Source organism: Bolinopsis microptera, chromosome 2 (assembly GCF_026151205.1).
Source record: "Bolinopsis microptera isolate Bmic1 chromosome 2, MBARI_Bmic_1.0, whole genome shotgun sequence".
NCBI classification, from domain to species: domain Eukaryota; kingdom Metazoa; phylum Ctenophora; class Tentaculata; order Lobata; family Bolinopsidae; genus Bolinopsis; species Bolinopsis microptera.
Genome location: NC_087073.1, coordinates 18,694,127 through 18,719,417, shown reverse-complemented (window position 1 = coordinate 18,719,417; position 25,291 = coordinate 18,694,127). Strand labels below are relative to the sequence as shown.

The 25,291-nt window shown below is 37.6% G+C and overlaps 4 protein-coding genes across 4 annotated transcripts; 2 read left to right on the top strand and 2 right to left on the bottom strand.

The window, feature by feature from the left end:
• The first annotated feature begins 7,946 nt into the window (after positions 1-7,946).
• On the top strand, positions 7,947-15,977 carry LOC134826644 (D(1C) dopamine receptor-like). Its single transcript, XM_063839103.1, has 11 exons — positions 7,947-8,043; positions 8,220-8,302; positions 8,486-8,594; positions 8,778-8,893; positions 9,077-9,244; positions 9,392-9,521; positions 9,794-9,895; positions 10,203-10,308; positions 14,332-14,455; positions 14,763-14,922; positions 15,085-15,977. The coding sequence occupies exons 1-11, from the start codon at positions 7,996-7,998 to the stop codon at positions 15,253-15,255; spliced, it is 1,317 nt and encodes a 438-aa protein (XP_063695173.1). The 5' UTR covers positions 7,947-7,995; the 3' UTR covers positions 15,256-15,977.
• LOC134826645 (homeobox protein MSX-2-like) lies at positions 10,722-11,234 on the bottom strand. Its single transcript, XM_063839104.1, has one exon. It carries the CDS (start codon positions 11,232-11,234, stop codon positions 10,722-10,724), a length of 513 nt encoding a protein of 170 aa, XP_063695174.1.
• On the top strand, positions 13,350-13,862 carry LOC134826646 (homeobox protein MSX-2-like). The gene has a single exon (XM_063839105.1). The coding sequence runs from the start codon at positions 13,350-13,352 to the stop codon at positions 13,860-13,862; it is 513 nt and encodes a 170-aa protein (XP_063695175.1).
• A 1,631-nt stretch (positions 15,978-17,608) lies between the features above and the next one.
• Positions 17,609-21,494, bottom strand: LOC134811554 (uncharacterized). The gene is made up of 5 exons (XM_063818496.1): positions 21,347-21,494; positions 20,556-20,619; positions 20,269-20,339; positions 19,742-20,071; positions 17,609-18,020 (listed from the first exon to the last, which is right to left on the bottom strand). The coding sequence occupies exons 1-5, from the start codon at positions 21,492-21,494 to the stop codon at positions 17,956-17,958; spliced, it is 678 nt and encodes a 225-aa protein (XP_063674566.1). The 3' UTR covers positions 17,609-17,955.
• Between the last annotated feature and the right edge of the window lie 3,797 nt (positions 21,495-25,291).

Sequence of the window (25,291 nt, the reverse complement as noted above, 5' to 3'; positions counted from 1 at the left end):
TTATAATCTTTATCAGTTATGAAGATTCCCGGTCGTTAAAATATTCTCGGTTTTACTAAGTGAACAACCTTAAAAGTAACCTAAAGTAAATGGATAGCTATGCTAGGATTCTAAGAACCCCTCTTTTCAACTCGATTACATAACTTTTAATTCAGAAAATTACATAACATTAAATTCAAGTTAAACTATATGCAGCTTGACAGCGCAATGCTAAATACTCCTTATAATTATTATAATTGCTAGTTGGACAAGCCATTTGGAAATTGGGATTAGCATTATCACTTGTCATTTATCACCATAATCCAAAATAACACGTACAAGAGAGATATGCGTGATATGTGGCGTTGGCAACTATCTCCATAGCGTTGTTATTGATCGGCCGATCGGGTTTATTGTTCTAAAACTATTTGAAAGAGTAACAGCTACATACTTTATTATCAATGGTCAAGTCCAGTAGCTAGGTGTTGCAATAGTTGAAAGTGCGCCCCATACCAAAACGTGGTCGATGGCGAGGTCGCAATAAGCAACGCATTGTAATGTCATATCGGGTCAATTGTCAGTGATACATTACTTTTTATAATGCTGTTCATGCATCTAGATTCTAGAATCCTTAAAAATGCTGAATTTTTATGCTCTTCAGTCGACCGCGGCGAACTTCGCTAGGCCAAGTGCACCCCTAAAGTAAAAACTGGCTACTCTCGATGGTCTACTTTATTATCACTGCACTCTGTAGTCCCTGATCTTGCTGGAATGTTCTCGCTACATACCTGTATCTTTTATGATGACTTGTGCTGTCGCCGCAGCTGCTGCCTCTCTGTCTTCCATGACATGATATGTCTTTCAAGTCACGGATATCAATTAGGAACCATATCGGCCTGCAAATGGCATCCCGAGGTTCACCACTGAGAATCCCGAGGTTCACCACTGAGAACTAATTAGAATCCCACAAACATAATGACCACCTAAGTGGTATTTTTCTGGCCTCGTTATAAAACTTGAATTAGGCATTGTTACAATTAAATACTTTAGCTCTCTAACATTCCTGAAGTTGATATGTATCATATCCCGATATTCCTGCAAATATTCGAGATACTATTCATGCCCGTTCGGTACCTACCGACGCACCGCTTACCCAGCTCGATTAAGTGGAACTCGTACTGTATTCTCGTTGAGCCTAGTTTTTATTACTATATCTAAACGTTTAACATTGGATGATGCGTATAAAGCTGTAACCACCCTACCTCGGAATGCTCCCTTTTACCTTTTGGCAGGAATTTATCTATTATAATGTTTCCTAATTATCCTCTTCCATTGAATTTTAAAGAGATTAACAAGTCATACAAATTGATTTCTCTTGATTTGCAATTAGTAATTACATTATAATTCGTTTAGCCGTATCACTAAAAGTAGTAGATTTATAATTACCAGTGGTCAACACCTTCAAATCTGCATAGCATGTCATCATAGCAGCGAAACGTGCCTCTTTGTTCATTACTTATAACCACAAAAAGCTACGGTCTCTACGTCTTCTCTCTGTAAAGTTATCTTTTTTCTTGCACTATTTTATTTAGTCCATGAGAATATGTTGTACTTGTAGCACTGTATTTAGTTATCAATTATGTCGTGCCATATGTTTTTTGAAGACTTTTTGAAGACTTGATGTTCAAATCGCGCCCCTAACTGCAACAGGAAGTAATAAGAAAACTGCGTTTTTAATTTTATAATTTACATATCTTTAGTCAGGTATTTTCAGATCTTGATGATCTCTCACAGCCTCTTTGACGTTGTTATGTTAGATTTCATATCCCTTTCTAATTTCTTTCCTTTCTTTATTTCCTTTAAATTGTATTCGTATTCCAACTTGAGCTAAGTTATAGTGTACTTTCAGTCTGAAATTTCGATTATAACCCCAACAGTGTCTTTCAGTCAATGTAATTATTAGCATAATATAGTCGGGTCTTATTATTTTTCTACAGAAAGATAACCCTCTCGCTTTTGTTCCCTCAAGAATTTGTCGGTTTATCCAGGTCCCTTCTCTTTTTATAATTTATCATCTTTTCAAAACATAATTCAGTTTCTTTGAATCCGACTTTTCAATATTACTTCTCCGCATCGAGTACAAAGGGGTTCCCAAACTTCGTTGTACAGGATGAGTTAACCATATCATTAGTCTTATAAAACTATGCCTGCGAAAAAAGGTGGCTGAACCGGTAATGTCTTCTGTGTTGTACTGCTATGTAAGTTCAAGATCAATGTTTCCCGCAATCAAACAACGAATGAGTTATGTAAGTTATTGTAAGAGTTAGACTATATGACCACGACCCACGCTATTGTTTTCCTCGTTTGTAGTTGTATCAAGTAGATGAGACTTTTTCTTGGAACCGAAGCGTTTTGAAGCTGTTTAGTTACCGTTTCGTTTGTTTTATTTTACTTAAACGATGCCCAGGATCATTACTTGGGATATAGTCAGATTACCAAAAATTTGGAAGACAATAAAAAATCCCACAGTTATTAGCCTTTCTAGAAAACATTTCCCTCCCCTGAAACAATAAAGTAGGCTAAAATCCTAATTAATCCTAAATAAATGTGGGAGCTATATTGAATATCTAAAACCAGCCCTCCAGTCACGTGCTTCACCTATTTGAAGTAGAAGATAGAACACTGAGTCGCAGCTACTAAAGGGAGTACTAATGTGCTCGCGTGGCAACAGCAGGACTCGCGGTGTTTTATAGCAGACTTTTCAACGTGCAAAACCTATCAGTATCAGACAAGGACAATCGACCAATTATTTAATACTTAGGCTTCAAACTTACAAATCGCAAACAATTGTGGTAGCATGATTAGAGTATTTTTAGCTCTGCTTTTTATCAGGCTTTGTACCATTGGTGGATATTGATTTTCTTAAAACAATGAACACGCCCACCTTTAATCTTCATCCGCATTACTTTCATCTCATCATGGTAAAAACCCTTTCCATAGAACAGTCAGCATTATAGTTGCTTGCACACGTACGTGTCACATTGACGATTTGATTTTTGAATATAGCCCGATAATACTTGCTGGTCTAAGCTCGCTTCTAGGGGTGAGGCTTGCTCACGCCTCCTCACTCTGACTCACGCCTTCTCACTCTGACTTATTACTCCTCACTCTGACTCACGCCTTCTCACTCTGACTTATGACTCCTCACTCTGACTCACGCCTTCTCACTCTGACTCACGCCTCCTCACTCTGACTTACGCCCCCTCACTCTGACTTACGCCTCCTCACTCTGACTTATGCCTCCTCACTCTGACTTATGCCTCCTCACTCTGACTTATGCCTCCTCACTCTGACTTACGCCTCCTCACTCTGACTTATGCCTCCTCACTCTGACTTACGCCTCCTCACTCTGACTCACGCCTCCTCACTCTGACTTATGCCTCCTCACTCTGACTTACGCCTCCTCACTCTGACTTACGCCTCCTCACTCTGACTTACGCCTCCTCACTCTGACTCACGCCTCCTCACTCTACCTGACAATAACTATAGTCTTTGGCTAATATTGTTGACAAGGAAAGCTATGTAATGCTGCAGCCTGTACGATAACCACCCATTGTCACAATATTGCCTGTGTATCCGAATCATCAACCTGTTGTGAATGGTACGGTTGGCTGCCTGCCTCAATAGACGAACCAGAGTAAGTGTTATCCCGTCATTTGCTAAACTACTTTACACAGAAGAGATCTGTAATTTAGTACAGCAATCAGTCCTGCCAAATAATTGAGTAGTTGAGCGGAAAATGTGATCAATTATGAGGTCGACATTCACTTTAATTCAGCTGTCACTGCCAGAGATGTTGCTGCCAGCTCGATTATAATCAAGCTCGTCATAATATGTGGTATATCTATAGAGCTGTTCACCTGTACTTCCCAACTGTAATTAGCTTGGGTAATTAGCCTAATATTGACATTAGTTTGAAAGTTGGACCAATTTACGGTCAACCTTACATGTCGTTTGTCAATTTACTGCAACTTCTATTCCAGGCTTGAATGAACCCATGCACCACTAAATAAAGCTTTTTACTGAGCGGAGGATGTTTATAGACAGACATTCTTGGTTCAGTACAATTTTCAACTTTAATTGATCTGCCATTCCACGGGAGAATATAGTGGACTTTTCAAACTTGAATGACATCTCCACTATAAATGTAGTTGGAAGCACGAGTTATTCGTGCCACAACGAACTATCAGGCCTTTTACAATGCTCCGAACAATTATTAACTAAGTTTAGGTTGGTCCAATTTAAAGTCTGCTTCACGTGACACTTGTTAGCTAGCTGTTTGTCTCACGTTGCGAACTTAACTTCGCAGTCCAAGAGGCTGGCACACACGCTGCGCACGTGTCTACTGGCCATATAACGTCTGGCAACTGGCTGTAATGTTCATTCCTGCATGTCCCATTATGATAAAGCTTTATATCGAGTGGTGGGTGTTAATATAAAGGCATTATTTATTTTTACATTCTTTCGTCAAATTCCGTGTCTTCAAGTTCAAGCTATGTAGGACGTGAAACTCATTTCTATATTTTTGCACCTTTAATTGCTCTCTCACATTCAGGGGAAGCAATGTGACGAACTTTTAAAACTTGACTGACATTTCTACTTGGGAAGTTCGTGATATTCGCGTGTGTCAGGATGAACTATAACTTCCCCAACATACATATTGTGTTTCGTTTAACTAGCTTAGTCCAGTTCACGTACAAGGGTACTACAATTTAGCTAGACGATTCATATCATGATTACATCAGGACAACTTCTTGATTTCGCCTTCAAATCGACCGCTTGCTATAATAGTCTATTAGACTTGGTACTTATATTTCCCGTCTCCGTGGAATATTTTGGTGGTGAGGTTTCGGCGAATGTAATTTTTGGGAGGCTCCTTTAAAGAATTAAAGCTGTCGTTATTCACGTGGAACACTCGACCAAGTAAAGGATTGCCGACTCTTGACTTAAGCTATTTCAAATTATTAAGTGAAGAAGTGTTAACTTAAGAGTTAAGTTATTCAAATTATTCAGATAATGGCTTCAAGATAGCTGCATTTGCCATCTAAGCCCCAGAGTGCAAATAGACACAAATTGTTTGATTAATTTCGATATTTCTTAAGCAATACACCGGTTGAGTGGCATGGTTATAGTAATAGTATAAAACTATCGTTTGTTCTAAAACTATGATCAGAGTCGCGTGCAGATTTTGGCTATGGTTCAAACAATTTCCTGAGACCTTCCTATTTCAGTATTTCCAAGACAAAGGTTACGACTAAATCTATGGATTGTTTAAAATCGTGCCTCTTTTCCCCAGTCTGTCGATATGTCTGCTCGGTCATCTTAATTAGTTTTCGCTAGACGGCTAAACGTCTGACCGATCAATCTTATTTGTTATTTAATCAGCTCGTGTACAGCTACAAAACAAAATTGTCAGAACATATCGTGCTCTGATCCTAGACATGTCACACGGGCATTTATTTTGAACAATGAACTTACTGTCTTGTACTTTTCCTCGTTCATTTATAGCTCTAACTTTTCGACTACAGTGGAACCTTCATTTACTGAGCTACATTTACCATGTGTCGATCTATTTATCGAGCCTAATTATCCTGAATTATCTTAAAATCGTATTATTAATACTATTTACTATTTAGGGCCTCTATTAACCAGCTGCACCTCTAGCACGTGGTTCTGCTTTCCCTGAGAGACCTTGTAAACGGTATTTTAACTGCATTGACGTAAAATATAACAATAGATTTAAGTTAGATTGTTCGGGTCCTGGTCCATGATGGCATTCCGTAGATATACACGTAGTTGCTCAATGCTGAACTCTCAAGTTTTATGTATCACCTACATTTATTGTGAAAAGAGGGCAGCACAACCTGTTCTCCCAACACTTCAATATTTCCTTTTTTCTTTTATAGCACTTTTACTGTCAGATAAGTACGCATGGCCACATAACTTAAATGTTTAAAACACTATTTTGTAACTACTGAGGGGTTTCCAAGCTAAAATGTTCGCCCTCGGCTTCAAAGTACAACGAGGAACACAATGAAAGTTGACATATTTTAATTTTGGTGTCCTCAGCCTTCACACGTATGTCAAGAGGGGACCATGTCCGTCATGTGTCAAGTAAAATATTTTACAAGTTAAATATGTTACAAAATATTGATCCGCCCCGTATATATTGGAATGCCGTGCAGTTAGTCGCAGTACTGTGCCAGAGCCGCAAGTTGTTAGCATTATCAGTTCATCCTTTCAGCTCCTCCAATTAAACTCAAACCAGAACAACGGTCTATTTAATTTAATCTATTTCATCTTAATTTTTGTTTCCTCTAGTCCTTTATTGCGAGTTAAATAGCCGAGATTATGTCGCAGAGCATTGCCGTGGACACTTATTATCCCGAGTCACATGAAGTTAATTAGTTGTAATTGTGACGGGAGAACTGGAGAAGGTAGAAATTCCAGACACGAGTGCCGTTATATAATTACGTATAACAATTCCTATTCCAATTTAGTTGTAGAACTTAGCCACTTCAGCAACAATTACGATGAGCATGTGATCGCTGGAACATACGTTTTATAAGTTTTACATTAAGACCGTACCGAAACCTTTGTGATAGAATATTATGACCTCTTCGTTCGGTCAGTGATTTGACATGCTTAATTAACCATTTATTGATGATATATCTTCAAATATCCGTACATAAAGCATGATCTTAGAAGCAGTATCTTATTTTTAACCAAAGTTTTAAATTTCCATGTTTGTTCATGCCAATGTAGCAAATTTTATATCCTTAGTCGGTATTTTGCCGCACCAATTTTTCACGCAAGCATGTTTTTTAATACAGACCATTCAAGTTGTACTTTCATAAGTAAATTAAGCTCGTTTGTTAATTTCTTCTTGTTCTTTCGCGCCATTTTCCGGGACTTTAATTTCATATTTTGTTGAGTGTTCTTTGTGTGAAGTGAGGGATGGAAGCTTCTCGAGCTGCTCTTCCACAGACTTGTAGAATTTCTCGGAATTATGAAATCACGTCAATTTTGTCGGGATACTGTTACCAATGTTTATTATTTATCTTGTTTCAGTATTCCCCTCTGTAACGCGGTTCTGTAGAGTGGGATACGCTATAAGTATAGTTATATTTATCTTTTTAACTTCGACACAACTATATAATAAGTAAAGCAGATTTATAACATTATCGTTAATTTTCCCTTAAACTGTTAAACAGTTAAACTATCGTACGTATATTTTAATGAGCTACGAAACGTGAGTTCGATTACATATTTAACTCAATCGCCCGGCTTTATCCTTTATATCGCTTGACATGTGTTTGTTAAATAATCAGTTCAGCATCAAAATTCTAAACGCCATTACCATGTGTCCTTACTAAAGATTACTTAAGATTTTAGAAATAATCATCCCTCATGACTTATTCTCTCAGTCTGTCAATAATTAGAAATACTCTGCCAGGAATGTACTGACTATGTTTGATGTGGCTCTAGAGTCTAGCTTATATTTATTTGTCTAAAGAATGTTTCTGAGCTATTTAATAAATAAACTACACATAATCTCTGTTAAAATAAAGTTCGTGTGAATCGCATGACTAGCTCGTATTTTCAACACGTGTGAGGCGGAAACTTTCCAAGTTTCAATTCCACTTGATTGAGTGTGTCTTTATTGCGTGTTGGTGTAGAATAGGTGTTAATGAACGACACCGTTAATAGGTGTTAATGAACGACACCGTTAATAGGTGTTAATGAACGAAACCGTGTCGCTTGTTTAATTTACACTCTTAATTGCCACTGTTAATTACAATTATTAGCTAGTTTTGTTACTGCCCATTATTCCTAATTTTATATCTACACACTGCAGCTGCGTCACTGCTGTGTACCGTACCACTACCAGTTTTTCAATTATTATCTCATCAACTCAAGTTTATTAATATCACTATTTTAGGAGAAGGCTGAATTATGGGTTCTGATCCCTACTCCGAATCTTTCTACTCCGAGACAGAAAAGGTTAATATTATGTGATTTTGTTCTTTAAACTTAAGACAGTTTTGAATTTGATGTCTATCATGACACTGTATCTACAAAAAAAAGAGTTCAGACTTGATGTTCACAAAAAACTTTAGAAAAATATATGCCGATGAAGGATAAAATAAACAGTTTAACTAACAATAAATATGTTTCAGTTGGTACTGGTAATATACCTTGGAGCTGTGGTTATCCCTGTAGCTATAGTTATGAACTTCCTCATGATCCTCGCTTTCTTCAAGTAAGAAACAAATCCTCTCAATTGTTTATCCTTTATTTCCTTAGTTTGTATTTATCAACTCTCTCAAATTCTCTCAAGTGTGCATGACTTGAACGTCCCGGTGGTCGACATGTTGCCACCTAAAAGGCAATAAATTGGCAGTTTTCCAATATTTAAGATACTGAAAACTGCCACTTCCATCAGGTACAAGAAACTCAGAATAACAGGAATGTACTTCATCTTGAATCTAGCTGTTAACAACTTGATAGCGACAACCATATCAGCGCCTATCATTATCAGTAGCATAATAAAGGTTTGTTAAGTTAGATTCTGTCTATAAAAGTTATAACGAAGCAGCTTTTCGATTCCAGTTTTCTTTTTGATTTATTTCTCCGTAAACACATCTGAAATCGTTTCAATTAAATGTATGTATTAAAAAAAATCTGTCCACTTTATTTTATGAAAGCACGATAGTTAACATACCTCTCTCTCACAGAATGAAGAAGGGAGTGGGTACCTAGAGAAGGGTATAGCATGTGACATTAGGGCTCTCCTTGACAACGTGCTCCTTTGTGCCAGCGCAGTTACACTCGCTGTATCTTCTGTAGACAGGTAGGGTGAAGTGAGATGCAGAGTTTTAAAATATTCGTGTGAAATATTACTGTCTGCTCAATGTGTGCTCACAGTAGAAATTCTTGAGCAGAAACGTCGTACCGTCAGATTATTTCCGTATAATTTCTCTGATCTACAAACTACAATTCCATAAACACGAAACTGATGAGCAATGTTTTGCAGATGTCTCGCTGTTTGCCGGCCCTTTACCTATCACAAAATAGTAACGACCCGACGCGCACTGTGGATCATAGTCGGGATATGGGTGGTGTGCACCTTGGTTGCTCTTCCTCCTGTAGAACTGTCCTTTATTCCTGGCTACACTAGCTGGGGAGATATTGGATGGAGCAGGTATGTGAGGAATTGGAGACTGTAGATTCTGTTCAATCTTATGCTAAATACTTTACATTTTTGAACGCTTTTCAAAAAACTTTAATAAAAAACGGAAAAATAAAAATAATAAATAAAAGGAATTTCTAAACATTTTATCCCCTGAAGGTATACATTTTCCTGTGCGATGAAACAAAAATCAGGATATCCTCTCTTTTACTTCTTCTTTACCCTGTTCTTACCAGTGCTGGTAGCTATTATCTCCTACACTTTAATCTTCACTGCAGCTGCAAAATCTGTAAGTTTACATTTTCGGGAGATTTTATTAATTTGTTAATTATGCACTAAGAAATTATGTGTAAGTTTTAATAATTTGTACGGTTCAGCCTCTAATTTTGCTGATTGCTACCAGCATATCCACAGTTTAACCGTTGGAATTGTAAAGTTATGTTGTTTATGCCTTAATTCTAGCGAATTATCCCATGTGATATTTAGAGGAATCTGGTAATTTCGAATCAAGTTTTAGAATGTTTCAAATCCTACGTGAATATAACAAATTCCTCTCGGCAGATACGGCTGATGGGTAAAACATACAAGAGTGTAGAGCAAGCTGACTTTAAGAGGAGGAACAGAACATTAAGATCTGCTCTCAGGACCTTGGCTCTAGTTGGGGTGAGCCGTTTAATTGGGCACATTATTTAATAACATCACTCCTTGGGGCTTAACAGAAGGGTCGTATATCATTTGAAAAGAAGTTAAAAAGAGGTTGTGGCCATACTTTAAAAAGCTTGCTTTCACGAAAAATTTCCTGAATCGCTGCATGTTTGTAACAGCTACCATCACTAATTGAAACTGACATCTGTCTATACTTGCAAGCACAGACAGTATACTCTTAATGTCTTACTTTATGGTTTCACCGCCACTATTTTCCAAGAAGTACTCGTCAGCAAACAATTGTGCTAACACCTTTTTACTTCAGGTATTCGCATTTACATTCCTTCCCGTACTGGTGATATCATGTATTTGGTGGGTTCAGGCACAAGCTAAAAAACAGCCCCTCAACATCGGTATCACCGTCGTTAAAAGTAAGTGTATTTTATATTTTATTTGTAATACTTTTACAAGTGGAAGCAGGAAACTGAGAAGTAAGAACTAAGTGAATTATCGAAATAATTGTCATGAATTTACTCAATATTCTATTAATAAATATCGTTTAAACAAGTTGGAAATATAACAATGCTCAAAATGGAATAGTCTGGAACAGTCCGGAAACAGTCAATATCCGATAGATAAGCCACCCCATCGTGGGTTTACCACTATATCCTATAGCTCATCCTTCAGCAGCGACAGTAGCATTGTTGACGAGTGTCAGTCGATTCTTTTAGCCACGCGACAATGTTTGCTTCTTGCCAAATAACATAATATGAAAGCTTTCTTTGGCGCAGACAAGTGTCAAAAGGATCTTTTCACTTCGCGGGTTAAGGTGAAGATAACTTGATCAGATGACAATACCGTTAGCTCTGTCTTTAGCTCGTCTGTTTTGAAACCACATCACCAGTACGTTGCCAGGAACGTCTATCTTGGAAAGGATCTCCGCTTTAAGAGCAGGATTGAGAAATTTGTGCTGATCGTAGTATTGAATGAGAATAGCCATCTCGTCAGGAGAGAAAACAGTTCTCTTTCGTCTCCACTGTTTCTTGGTAGGTGTTTCTTGGGAAGGGTTCTGATCAGGGACCTGTCTCCAGGGAGCACCTGACTGATGGGAGGAGTCTCTCTCAGATATTCTGTAGGGGGCAGAGTGTTCAGCACCTCTCGAATAGTGCTGGGTCCTGTAGCAGGGTTTTACTGAGGGTATGGTCCGGGTATAGGAGGTCTTGGTGTTGGGTATAGGGATCACCAGCTCAGGAACTTCTAGCTCTGGGGGCACGGAACACAGCTGAGGTAACAAGTAGGAGTCCTCTTCTAAATCCAATTCTGGTAGTCTAGGGATGTAAGAGTTCTGGTAGGACATTGTGTGTTGTAAAGATTATTTGTGGTTAAGGAACTGGAAAGTAGTTGCAATGAGTATAATGTTAAATGTTGTCTGGGGTATATATACCAGTACCTGTTCCGTTTTCGTTATTGATTGGAACTTTGACGTATATCCATGATGGTTTCAAGGACATGGTACTGTTCTATTCTTCATGAAGTTAGGTGATTCCTGTTGTCTAGATACTGGAGGTTAATTGTGAGGTGACACGAGATCTGATCAGCTACCGCTTGTAACTCTGGTTACTGGTTCACCGCAGAATCCTATCACGTTGTTGTCGCAGTAACCAGAGTCTTGTCAATGGAACATGGATCAAACACTGGATCACGTGTCATCACTATCAAGTAAACTACCTCACATGTAATTATTATGCTCGGAGCTGATTCTGGTTATTCGATCAAATTCAATTGTAGAGGAGAATAATCATCGATTCTGGTTAGTCAACAAAATTTGTCACACAAAAATGTCACACAGAGTAATCGAGTACCTGGACCTTCTTTAAAACAGAAATGTAAAAATCACAAGAATGTAAACATTATTCAAAATATCCTACAAACTGTTCGAAGCCAAGATAGTTATTTTGGAATCCACAAGCCGCAGGATCTTTTGAAAATAGACAAATATTCGTGTTTATTACCAACTATACAGAAAACATCATCTATCTGTGAAAAGTAAAACACGCCTAAGTCTTAACCCAATGACTTGGAAGCTGTGCATGGCACCAGTAATATAGCAGAGTGATAGCTACCAATATTGTGCCTTAGTGATGAATGTTTGTTTTTTATCGGAAAATCGATACATACCAATAACATTTGACTTGCTAATAGAATTCTGAATGAAATTCACGTGCGTAGCCACTTAGTTAAACCACACTAAGATTTGTAACTTTTAATAATTTTCCCCTCCATTATCAGGTCATTAGCCAGATATGGTACTAAAATCCGCCTGAATTAAAATAGGGGAGGGGGGGGGGGGGCTTTTTGTTAACCAATAAAAACTTCCAAACATAGCCAGAAACGAGCTTTTAGGTGTTTTAAATGACTTTTTGGAAGATTAAGCATTTCTATCTCTGCGCCAATATGGGCGTGGCTTACCTGCCCAAACCCTCAAAAGATTTGTCAGAGCCTTATAGTTTGTAAATTCAGCTATTTCCCAAAAATATCAGCATCCCTCGATAAATTTGCAACTCTTTAGTTTGGTTTAACTCGCAGAGTAATTTAATAGCTAATGTGCGTGATTCATTAAAAATTCTCATTCAATTAACTATATTTGATGGGAAAATATCGATTCATTATTTAGAAACACAATAACCGGTATTCAGCTTTCATCTGTTATCGGGCTTTATTATAACTATCAGTATTTACACTTTCCATCATTATCCCTTTGATGTTTTACTTAATCAGAGGCGGGATTGATTTAACAACTAATTTATAACTGGCAGGTTCTGATCTGATCACGTATTCAATATTCATGTACTGTTTTAACATTTTTTACATGTACCAACGTAGCTCAGGCTAATTAGTTACTAATGACTATTTCATATTTATTATGATATGATGTTAAGGCGGACTACTAACGCATTTCATTCAGGATCAGTGCTGTATTTCGTATGTCACGTACAGTAAACGGTACTTAAGAATATTCTCCGATGATATATAGTACTGATTCTCCTTTACAACTGATAAGCTAACCAGAATCAGCTCCGAGCATAATAATTACATGTGAGGTAGTTTACTTGATAGTGATGACACGTGATCCAGTGTTTGATCCATGTTCCATTGACAAGACTCTGGTTACTGCGACAACAACGTGATAGGATTCTGCGGTGAACCAGTAACCAGAGTTACAAGCGGTAGCTGATCAGATCTCGTGTCACCTCACTATTAACCTCCAGTATCTAGACAACAGGAATCACCTAACTTCATGAAGAATAGAACAGTACCATGTCCTTGAAACCATCATGGATATACGTCAAAGTTCCAATCAATAACGAAAACGGAACAGGTACTGGTATATATACCCCAGACAAGATTTAACATTATACTCATTGCAACTACTTTCCAGTTCCTTAACCACAAATAATCTTTACAACACACAATGTCCTACCAGAACTCTTACATCCCTAGACTACCAGAATTGGATTTAGAAGAGGACTCCTACTTGTTACCTCAGCTGTGTTCCGTGCCCCCAGAGCTAGAAGTTCCTGAGCTGGTGATCCCTATACCCAACACCAAGACCTCCTATACCCGGACCATACCCTCAGTAAAACCCTGCTACAGGACCCAGCACTATTCGAGAGGTGCTGAACACTCTGCCCCCTACAGAATATCTGAGAGAGACTCCTCCCATCAGTCAGGTGCTCCCTGGAGACAGGTCCCTGATCAGAACCCTTCCCAAGAAACACCTACCAAGAAACAGTGGAGACGAAAGAGAACTGTTTTCTCTCCTGACGAGATGGCTATTCTCATTCAATACTACGATCAGCACAAATTTCTCAATCCTGCTCTTAAAGCGGAGATCCTTTCCAAGATAGACGTTCCTGGCAATGTACTGGTGATGTGGTTTCAAAACAGACGAGCTAAAGACAGAGCTAACGGGATTGTCCTCTAATCATATTGGCTTCTTCCGCTAGGCGAACCAATTCTTCTTACACTTGTTTAACAACGCTGCTATCTCTGCTGAAGGATAAGCAATAGGATCTATCCGGATATTAAACGTGATGAGAAATAGACAAGAGACGAGCCATTTGCTCTTAGATTTTGTATTTCATCATAGAATCAGGGCTTAGATACTTGAATGAAGAGAATTTATGAAAATATTAACTAATAACTTGTGATGTTTCTAGTTGTTAAATTTTACTCCTTTAATATGACAGAAATCTAACACTTATACAATATATTTGTCTACCTTTTTGTCGAAAGTAAACGGGAATACCAAAAAGCCATATTGAGGCAAAGAAACACTAAAAATCACCATATAGAGGGACTTACCACCCTCCCATAACATTAAAATCAAATCTATTGAAACATTTAAAGAATGACCTGATTTGAACAGCACACTCTAAATCCTGTATTTTCAGTACTGGTTTGGGTGGTCTACTCTGGGTACGCTCTCAACCCAATAGTGTACGGGCTCATGGACAGGAACTTTAGAGGAGCTTACAAGACTTTTATAAAGTGTAACATGCATCATGACGAGTTCAGGTGAGACTTAGTATTAAATTGTTACTTATTGTTAAATAGTTCTTTGACTTTGTCGGCCCTTAAATATTAATTACCATAAATTTGGTTTTAAACATTTTTTTACTTTCTGCACGATCCTGGTTTATTTATATCATTTATTTACCATAACTTAATTTCGAGTGCTAAAATAATGAGCTGTTAATTTAAATGATTAACAAAAAATAATTTTGTTAATCATGTTGGGTCCTCCTATACGTATCTTCTTGCTGTACCTCAACCACAATTTATAAAAATGTACTATACTAATATGATTTCCTGTTAATTGCAGGAAACGAGCCCAAAAGCAGCTTTACAGTGATATGGAAGATGAACGGAGAAGGAGTTGCCGGCCCAGTCAGTTTACTACCAGCGCCCAATTTCCTCCTTCTCGTACTTCTTCTTTCGCTCTACGGAACGGTGGCAATAATGGATATGACAGTCTTGATAGGGTAAGGAGCTTTAGTCTAAGAGCAAAGATTTTATTTTCCATTAAACGCTGACAGTTAGGAAATGCTACAGTTGTGCTCCTTAGAATTTATATTCCATAGCCGTGTTTTTAATAATTAACATGCTCACTTGTGTACTCAAGTCTGAATTAACAATTTTATCAGGCCCAGAGTTACATGTTGACGGAACTGAGCAGTAACGGAGGAACACCCGGATCAGTAACACACTTACCTAGATCCCGGTCAGTCAGTGACAAATCTCCGGCCAACGGAAACGGAGACCTGTGTAACGCACACGGATATAATCGTCTCTCAGGGGGCAGTTCAACAAAATAAGACTAAGAGCTTGTTATACCATGACGGACAAATATTTCATAGTTTTTAGAGATGCACAGCTACTGCCGAGCCAGTTAATCAAAATCCAGATGAGGAAAACTCAATGAAGTTGACTACACTGCAAATAATGCTCGGTTTTATTGAAAAGTTTGAAGAAATTATTAGAACCATACAGACCCTGGTGGTTGTATTACTATTACTATTAGCGATATTGTTATCAAATAAAAAACATCGAAATCAATTGTAGTAAGCTGATCTGATTCTGGAAAATCTAAAGACTTATAAACTTTCATTAATGACAGGAATTCCGATGTAAACGACAACTATGCCGATATCATTCAATGATTGTCGAAAAATTGGCAACTGCTTTTATTGTGCGATACGGATTATTTCCTCGAACCGTCGCAATAACAACTTTTATTTTTTCTTGTCAGTTTTTAGATCTTTTATTTTTTATTTATCTATTGATACTAACTATGGAATATGGATGAGTGACTTAAACATATTTAGAACGGAAGTTAACTATTTAGGTTTACATCTTTTATCTTTTAATTGAAGCGGTTATTTTAATTTTATTTGATTTTAAGTTTAGGAAATAGAAATCATACTTTGTTAACTAAACTGAATAAAATTAGACCTCCTTTGAATTGAATGTTGTTTGTAATTGGATGCTGTTTAAATTTAGTGTTTGACCAGTGATCTACTTCACAGTTCACTCCTAAGTACGTGGTCCTCTCTGTCTACAAACTCAGTCTTGAATGTGATCGGGTACGAGTAATTGGAGCTGTGTTTAGCGTGTGGTCACGTTTTATATAAGTATAGCCTATTATAGATAGCTAGACGTACGCGAAGTGAGCAATGCGCGTCCTTTTATGCTACCTACTGAGTGTGAAAGTGAATCAGGAATGAACGTACGAACAGTCTTATAATGATATAAATCATGAATTACCTACAAGGTCGTATCATGGTTTGAATTTCTTACAATCCGGTAATATTAAAAAACAAAGTTAAGATATATCATCATTGTTTTAGAAGTGCATATTAAACAATTGAAACACCGAGCTCACAATTCATTCGCATAGTTAGAAAAGGTACGTGGTATATTTACATTGTACGTATAATTTGGTATAATAATGATAAAGTTCAAATCTAAGTGCGATCGTTATCTCACAATTTGAATTATCACACAATTTCGTTAATTGATCATAAAAGTGCTATTCAACATCCAATAATTTCAACTCTAGCTTAATTCAAACTTCATATTCACAATATTCTCCGGAGTCACAACTACTTCAGTAGTAAGACGTTTAGTTATTTCTCGTTTCGTCAGTAATTGAGCCAAATTTCAGCAGTTTCTCCTAGCAATTTCCACAAGTTTTCCTACAGAGTATGTTCTTGGCTTTAGCAACCAGTTCGCTAGCTAGGCCTAGCTTGCCGCCGTTGTCATCGCAAGCTCCCTGTTGCTGTAGCACCTTGCAGTATTCCACCGAGTCTTCACATCGCTCCTCTAACTCTAGTTCTATTGGAGAGTGCTTTATTAACTAATAATATTAATACTAAAAGTGACTAAGGCTTCGAAGGCTTTCTAATTCTATATAAAAGTTGATAATGAATCAAAAGGAATTTCAAGCAATTTTTCCAAGAAATTTTAGCAATTTCGTCCCAAAGACTGTTTTACTTTTAACCAGCCTAAATTTTGGAAATGATTTTTTACTGTTCGTTAAGCAAAAGACAACTATAATTATATTCTATTGTACCAGTGAATGGTTATGGAAAGGAAAGAATGGAGGTCTCAACCACAAATCTTTGCACCCACTCACATCGCAGCATGAAATTGACTTATGCGGCTGCGACATGATGCGACAAACCGAAAATTGTCAATTTGCAGAGCTGGGCACATCTATAGAGCCGAGATATGCACAAATTTCGCACTTACGTACGCGTACGTCGTACAGCTCGATTAAAAACAAGTCTGTAAACTCAGCTTTGATTGGGTCAAACCATGTTTAGAAATGCAAATGCAAATGCGATTTGATGTTTAACTTTAAGTTCGGCGCAGTCAAGACCGTCCAATTAAAAGTTGAACTAGGCTTTTAACTAAAAGCATTCTTCAGCAAATATAAATCCAAATTTACTTACATAGAGCTAAAGAAATTAAAGGAATACATGATTGACTTTACTGAAGACACATCTATCATTACAACTACTTCAAGAAAACGTTACTTAGTTCAGTAACACTATAACAATTACTTTTCATGAATGCTTTCCTTTTTAGCTTTCAATGGACATTTTGTTCGTAATTATGTTGCTTTATAAGTCTTCCAATGCTAACAAAGAAATCAAACTCACATAATAACAATGCTGCAAAAAGATATTGGCAATAATTGGATAGTACAAACACATAGCCCCTCGCCGAGGAATAAATTACATACAATCGAAACAATCCTGCTAGAATACCATACTTTCATAAAACTGTAAAATCTAGGAAAAAAAGGCGAAACTGTTAGAAAGATCCATTCAAAGTCAAATCTAGCACCTTCACAAAGTACTGCTGTCCGTTGTTAAATGCTGATCAAATAATATCCGAAAAACTTAAAATGTGCCGGAACAAGTTGATTCCAGAATCTTTCATGCTTAGTCCATTTAAGCAAAATTCCCGAGACTTAACCGATATGTTTCACACTAGACTTCTCGCGTGCTTCACTTACGACCTTCTTCTTCAGCAGATCTTTTAGCTTTCAAAACGGCCTCCGCTTCTTTTCCCTCTGAAAAAAGTGGACTGTTAATAACAGTTCAAGATTTTAAATTAAATCAGATTTATTGGCGGCAAGGTAGAAGTATATCATAATATGTTTTCAATTTCATTATCACTATGTCTACCTCTTGCAACCTTACTATAGCATAAGTGTGCTTATTATGGTGACTTTTACTCAAAAAATAGCAGCACCCACGATAGAAAATGTGCAGACAAAATGCTATTGCTAAATCGGAAATGGTGCTTTGTGGCTCCAGTGCTGTTCACTCAAACTAACTTGTTAAAAACACTGAATATTAAACTAGATTTGTTTGAACTGTAAATCGACGATCAATGCTTCTTTTTCCCGGATCAGCTAACTGTTCACTTCTCTTTCCTAGATCAGCCAACTGTTTGCTTCTCTTTCCCGGATCAGCCAACTGTTCACTTCTTTTTCCAGGATCAGCCAACTGTTCGCTTCTCTTTCCCGGATTAGCCAACTGTTCACTTCTTTTTCCAGGATTAGCCAACTGTTCGCTTCTCTTTCCCGGATCAGCCAACTGTTCACTTCTTTTTCCAGGATCAGCCAACTGTTCGCTTCTCTTTCCCGGATTAGCCAACTGTTCACTTCTTTTTCCAGGATTAGCCAACTGTTCGCTTCTCTTTCCCGGATCAGCCAACTGTTCACTTCTTTTTCCCGGATCAGCCAACTGTTCGCTTCTCTTTCCCGGATCAGCCAACTGTTCACTTCTTTTTCCAGGATTAGCCAACTGTTCGCTTCTCTTTCCAGGATCAGCCAACTGTTCACTTCTTTTTCCTGGATCAGCCAACTGTTCGCTTCTCTTTCCCGGATCAGCCAACTGTTCACTTCTTTTTCCAGGATCAGCCAACTGTTCACTTCTCTTTCCTGGATCAGCCAACTGTTCACTTCTTTTTCCCGGATCAGCCAACTGTTCACTTCTTTTTCCTGGATCAGCCAACTGTTCACTTCTTTTTCCAGGATCAGCCAACTGTTCGCTTCTCTTTCCCGGATCAGCCAACTGTTCACTTCTTTTTCCAGGATCAGCCAACTGTTCACTTCTTTTTCCTGGATCAGCCAACTGTTCACTTCTTTTTCCCGGATCAGCCAACTGTTCACTTCTTTTTCCTGGATCAGCCAACTGTTCACTTCTTTTTCCAGGATCAGCCAACTGTTCGCTTCTCTTTCCCGGATCAGCCAACTGTTCACTTCTTTTTCCAAGATCAGCCAACTGTTCACTTCTCTTTCCCGGATCAGCCAACTGTTCACTTCTCTTTCCTGGATCAGCTAATTGCTTGCGTCTATTCAGTTGAATCTGCTGAGGCTCTGAAAATAAATGCTATCGTGCTTACACCCAAATTTTAAATCCGTGTCATAAAAGCATACTTTGTTTAGAATATTGCAATTTGAGCGACATGTATCAAAATGATTTAGACTATAGAAATAGCTTTGATAAATGATTTATACAACCACCATATTGTGAAAAATGATCTTCTTATGAAAATTGTTACTGCCAATGCTTTAATTTCAGACTGTAATAAAAAATCAGAATCAATAATGATTCACACAGACTTTTTGTGCCCATCATCGCATTACTGCTTGCTCTAACTCCGAGGCGATGCTAAATTGAACTAATACATGCAAATGCAATGTGTGCTGTGTGAAGCAAGAAAGACATCGTGCGCACGACCTTATCTACATAAATCAAGGCTTTATCCAGCAGCATTCCTCACCACAACTGCAAGGACACTGTGTCATCATGGCATCATGGAATTCAGAGTCGTCTGCACAATATCCCTCGCTCTCCCACCACTCACAGTCCTCTGGTGACCCCGTGTTTTCACAGCCTCTCTTCATCACCAAAACTTCTTCAGCAACCTCCTCGGCAACTTCTTCTCCTTCACAACTGCAAGGACACTGCTCCATGATGGCATCATGGAACTCAGAGTCGTCTGCGCAGTATCCCTCACCCTTCCAGAATTCACAATCCTCTGGTGACCCCTTATTTTCACAGCCTCTCTTCATGACCACCAAAACCTCTTCAGCCTCTTTTTCTTCTAATTCTGTTAGCAATCAGTTTTATTCCGGATCATGAATGTTTTGGGGGACCATAATAACTTATAATTCTTAATTGGTAGTAGTTTCAGTTTTGTTGCCTAACAATTGCTTAATCAAATTTATTTAATTATGTTTTTAAATATTTTCAAATAAAGATAATGCAGGTAGTAATCAGTAACGAAGTTTTCCCTTTTTTACTTACTTTCACAGCCACAAGTTTTAGCACACTGTTCAATCATAGCGGCATGGAAGTCCGAGTCGTCTGCACAGTATCTGAAAAAAGGATCATTAGATTTGAGATGATAATATTTAAAAAACGCAATTGATGTACGAGAATTCGTTGCGATGATAATTGGAGTTAAGGAATAAAACGTTTTAAAGAATGAGCCATCATGACATGCCATCAAGATCAAACAAAATTAAAGTTGTATGAGCCAAAGTGTCCTTAGAAATGGCTAGAGGGGTAGAATGTAGATAAACACAACTAACCCTTGTTCGTTCCACCAAGCACACTCTTCCGCTGCTCCAACATCCTCACAGTGCGATCCAGCGCCTGCGATTATTATTTCAATAGTTAACATACTTAACTTAAATAAAATCATTAAATCGTAGTTTATTGTATAGCTTTTGCAGCATAAAGAACGAGTTTATTTGTGTAATAAACAGTCAGCATAGAATTTTGAGTTTTAAAGTAAAGCGTTAAGAAAGGCTAACAGTTTCTTCATAGCGAGCTCAAAAAACTACTAAACTTAAACTTGAAACGATAGAAATCGATAGAAATCGATAGAAATCGATAGAAAACGATAGAAACATTTTACAAAGTTTTCTTTAAACGACTAAAAATATGATAGTTTCTTGGCGTGTTTTTATTTGTTTACAAGAGACTTCATTCTCATTTCTTAACCTCCTTTTGACGGATTTGGTAAGTGAGCTCAAGCAAGCAATGCCAAAACTGAACGATTGTTCAAAACCATGACAGCACAGCTATAGTATTACTAATATTATTGGTTGTTGCAGAACATAAATGGGCAATATAAAAGGCGCCAGACATAATTGTAAGTTATACCCAGCTTTATTAACTTGCAAAGTACAATTAATTTAAAGCAGGAAAAGTTAAAATGGAAGAAAACGATGAACAAGCAGATTTGGAGCTACCTATATTTAACGGCGAGACTTCGGAACACATTAGAGACAAATAACATAACTATTACTGGAACGAATTTCAGCTGGCGGAATTAAGACCGCTATAACTATAAAAGATGAACCATCCCATATCTCACTTCGTTTGGATTTGTCCTGATTGATTCTGTCACGAAGCAGGTTTATTTGGCCGTTATGTACCCTTGGTAATAGACCCAGACTGGAAGGTAGGATTGCGAGAATGATCACTACCACGCATATTATGGGCAATGTTTGGGATCCAATCATTGCAAGTGGGCTATAAAATAGAGATACGTGAAATTAATCAAGATTCTGATGTAAGACTTGAAAGGGAGTAATATAATTTTACTGAACGGCGCCAGCCTCTCTTTTTATCCGCCATTATATCTTTTGTCGTTTTAAACTGTTTAAGCCTCCAAGTAAATATATAAATGCGATTGGGACGGGTTCAAAGATGAATACTGTATCAATGATCAAAAATATTACGACTGTAGCTTACAGTCGTAAGTTCTCCTTGGTCGACTATCTTTGAACCAATTAAAATGCAAGCAAAATAGACGACTGAGCAGTGAGCATGTTCTCAGGGCGCTCACTAGCTCAGAAGACTATTTGCAGTTTGAGCTATATGCAGTTAATGCAGTTAATATGCAGTTAACATGCAGTTACTCGGTACTTCAAATCGGAATGTTTGAAGAAATCGTGTGCATACTTGAATGAAATTACTATGATTGGGAGAAGAGTTAAGTAATTATGGTGGAGAAAAACAATTCAAGGAAATTAGGAGAAAGGAGAGGCGTCTGGCATGGTAGTAAATAAAAAAGAAAGGAAGTGTTATTCGAGCTTTTCGTAAAATTAATTGTATATGAAAATACCCACCTAGTCTCAATATATGTTAACTGTTAATGTAGTTAATTTTGTAATAAAATTGAAACAAGTCTTACTATGGAGCTATAGCTGTGGACTGGCTATACCTGGTTAAAGCACTCCCATTATATTTATATAGTTTGTCTAAGTTAGACGAAATATAGCACTTCCTGACTTCCTCAGAATCTAACTCGTAACTGTCTACACGTTGTATATTAAAGTCATTATTGTAACGGTAAATTAAAACCAGACAGAAACAAAGTGTGAAGGGCCTGAACGAAACCCCTCGTGCAAAAGGGAATTGCAGAAGGGGATTGCAAAAGGGGATTGCAGCGTGTGTCAACTCGTAACTACATTAACAGCTAACCTATATTGAGACTATGTGGCTATTTGACTGGGGATTGCTGGAGCCGTTTAAATGCAGTTAATCCTTAGATAATCTGCTGTGAAACGTTACTGCTGTGAATTTATACTGTATACTTAAAAGTGCTGAACCAACCATGCAAAATGTAATTAATTCTAATAAATAATATGGTCATAGTCATAATTTCAGCGTTCATTTTTTTCATAAAAATGATAAGATCTGAATCTTATCGTTAAATAATGCTTTAACTCTCTTTCCTATTCCCAGACAGCTCATACACATACCACTCGATACACTTACGTTTTACTCGGTTTACTAGGAGTGGTTGGTCAGGATGCATTGCCTGGCTTAATCCAAACAGTGCTACAATTACAACTTGCAGCATGATTTTATCCTATTCAAGCTATGAGATGTGCATTCGGGTTAATCATGACAAGAATAACGTTTTATATGTAATAGCATTTAGCAAATGAACTTTGTGATCAATTTTTATAGAGATACCTTCCGAGCGAACAATAAGTTCTTTAGGCCGTGGGGACCGGAAAGTCTGAACTTTCATTGACCTAAGGGCTGGTGGACGCTTCCACCCACCTCTGAACGGTGGAAGAGCACTTAGATCAACTACCAGGATGATAAAACTGCAGAGTCTCAGCATAGTGAATTTACTGAATTATAAAGCAACGTTAGCGATTTCGGGTGAGGAAAGTTGAAATATCTGAAAGCGAAATGATTGGATTTACAAAAGTGAACCACTGGACTGTAATAAGAATAAAACAATATGTGCACGTGTATTTAAAGCATGGGCACGTGCAAGCTTTCAATTTTTAGTGATCCTCCTGCTCTTTGTCCGAACATTTCCGGAAGCGAGGCTGGAGAGCCCTGCTTTGTAGTCGAGAAAGGTTCATTTCCGGAATGGGTGCATCATATCCGGAAGCGAATAATTCTCACTATTATTCATCGACCTACTCCAATGGTTTCGCACGGCACGTGGACAACTTTCCCCAAACTTTCATCCCTTGTCCAATAGAAAAGTTGAAATCACATACTCATTCCGAAGTGCCCGGCCTCCGTGCAATAAAATATGAATGCTGTTAATTCACTATTTATGCAAACTCTTCCGACTTCATAAATTCACGTGAGAAGCTTCATGGACGAATCAAGAGGATGGTGGTTAACAAAATGGAAACCCCGAACTTTAATGACGATACTGACTTGAATTATAAAACAATACTTAAGTTGCTAAAAATTGTAAGCACTTTAACTTAGTAACAAGTTTAACGGGTGATACTCGTAAAATATCTGTTCCATATATTGGGACCGTCGACGAGTCCAACTCGGCGCGCGTCCTGGTAGGTTGTAAACCTACAATAACAAGTCCTATCTTATTGTCATGTTATTTGTAATTGTGATTTTATTAGATTTACGTTTACAAAGAACATACTATGAGTATGAGCCAGGCCTGTAGTTGACTACAGAGTACAGATGCGTAGTTTGGGGGAAACTGTTTAGTCGAATGCCGAGTAAAAATAAAATCTGTCGTCAATTGGTAACTACCATTGACAGAATCAGTCTTCGAGTTTCGACCGATCACTGAAGAGATACAAAATTTGTTTTCGCTTGGGTAGCTGACAGAAATCTGGGTATCTGACTGACTGATCCTGGGTTCAATTCGCACCAGCTTCTAAGCTGAGCTTACTAAGCTTTCCAATATAGCGTGCTATTTATAGGATGAAGCCGATGACCATGAAGACCGTGATGACAATAATGACAAAAACTAGCATAAAGAAATCCAAGAAAATATAATAGCACTACGTCAATTGACTCAGGTGATCAGCGCCCTTTTGAGAAATTTGTATATATAATGGTTGTAACTTTGCTACTTGAAGTTGTTGATCTTATGGATCTATTGTCAAGAAAATTCTCGAATTGTATTTTCTAAGCCGCGTGACTCTATCACGTGATAGTAGCACTAGCAGGCTCTTACAGTGGTATCATGCTCTATCTTAATTAGTGATAATGACCACAGCCCCCTACGAAGAACTAAGAAGAAGATAGTAGCAGGCAGAATTGAGGCATTCATTCTGACATGATATAAATAAACTTGACCGTAAAGTTGCAAGAGCAGCTGTCCCTTGGAGATACAAAAAGGGCTATTCGACATCACTATAAAACAAATTTGCAGATTTATAAAGAAGGGGATCATGTTGGACAAATACAATAGGCAGAGATTCGTTGTTAGAAATTTTGCGACATCTTTGAAGCCCATCCTTTCACCTTTACTAATACTATACAGTACAGTTCGTAGTTTGCACAAGACATTCTTTAGACAGGATATGATGAGTTTCAATAAGTAAGCACTAAGCAATAGCTAAATATTTGACGATCATCGGCCAATCATTGGACAATCTAATTCTATTGTCATTGAGATGTAATGGACAATTATTAATGATAACATTTCATCAATCATCGAATGATCTGGGTGGTTTTTATCAAAAAATAATGGAAGATAATGATGGGAGAAGCATTTTGGGAGCCGCATCAAAGAGTACACCAAAATGATCGGAAATGAATTATTGGCATACGATCTATAGAAATTTGATGACATTATCTATATAAATATTGAACAAACAATGAAAGTGACACTAGCAGTGCACGTAGGTCATAGTTTTTTCCTGTGATACTACGTAATTATATTTCTATTGAACATCACTTAAAATGAGTATTCGATGTGGCACTTGGAGTTGAAATCATGATCAGTACACTTTAAAGAGCTACACAATTAATATAATTGAGATGGTCCCAACGACCGTTATAGCTTTGAGTATCGTCATCACTG

Bases quoted from the DNA above. Each gene is read 5' to 3' on its own strand.
- LOC134826644 (XM_063839103.1), top strand. From the start codon at position 7,996: ATGGGTTCTGATCCCTACTCCGAATCTTTCTACTCCGAGACAGAAAAG. The intron at 8,044-8,219 runs GTTAATATTATG...AATATGTTTCAG, and splicing joins TCTACTCCGAGACAGAAAAG to TTGGTACTGGTAATATACCT. The intron at 14,456-14,762 runs GTGAGACTTAGT...TGTTAATTGCAG, and splicing joins ATGCATCATGACGAGTTCAG to GAAACGAGCCCAAAAGCAGC.
- LOC134826645 (XM_063839104.1), bottom strand. From the start codon at position 11,234: ATGTCCTACCAGAACTCTTACATCCCTAGACTACCAGAATTGGATTTA.
- LOC134826646 (XM_063839105.1), top strand. From the start codon at position 13,350: ATGTCCTACCAGAACTCTTACATCCCTAGACTACCAGAATTGGATTTA.
- LOC134811554 (XM_063818496.1), bottom strand. From the start codon at position 21,494: ATGATTGGATCCCAAACATTGCCCATAATATGCGTGGTAGTGATCATT. The intron at 20,340-20,555 runs GTTAGTTGTGTT...TCCTTTTTTCAG, and splicing joins GCTTGGTGGAACGAACAAGG to ATACTGTGCAGACGACTCGG. The intron at 20,072-20,268 runs GTAAGTAAAAAA...GATTGCTAACAG, and splicing joins TAAAACTTGTGGCTGTGAAA to AATTAGAAGAAAAAGAGGCT.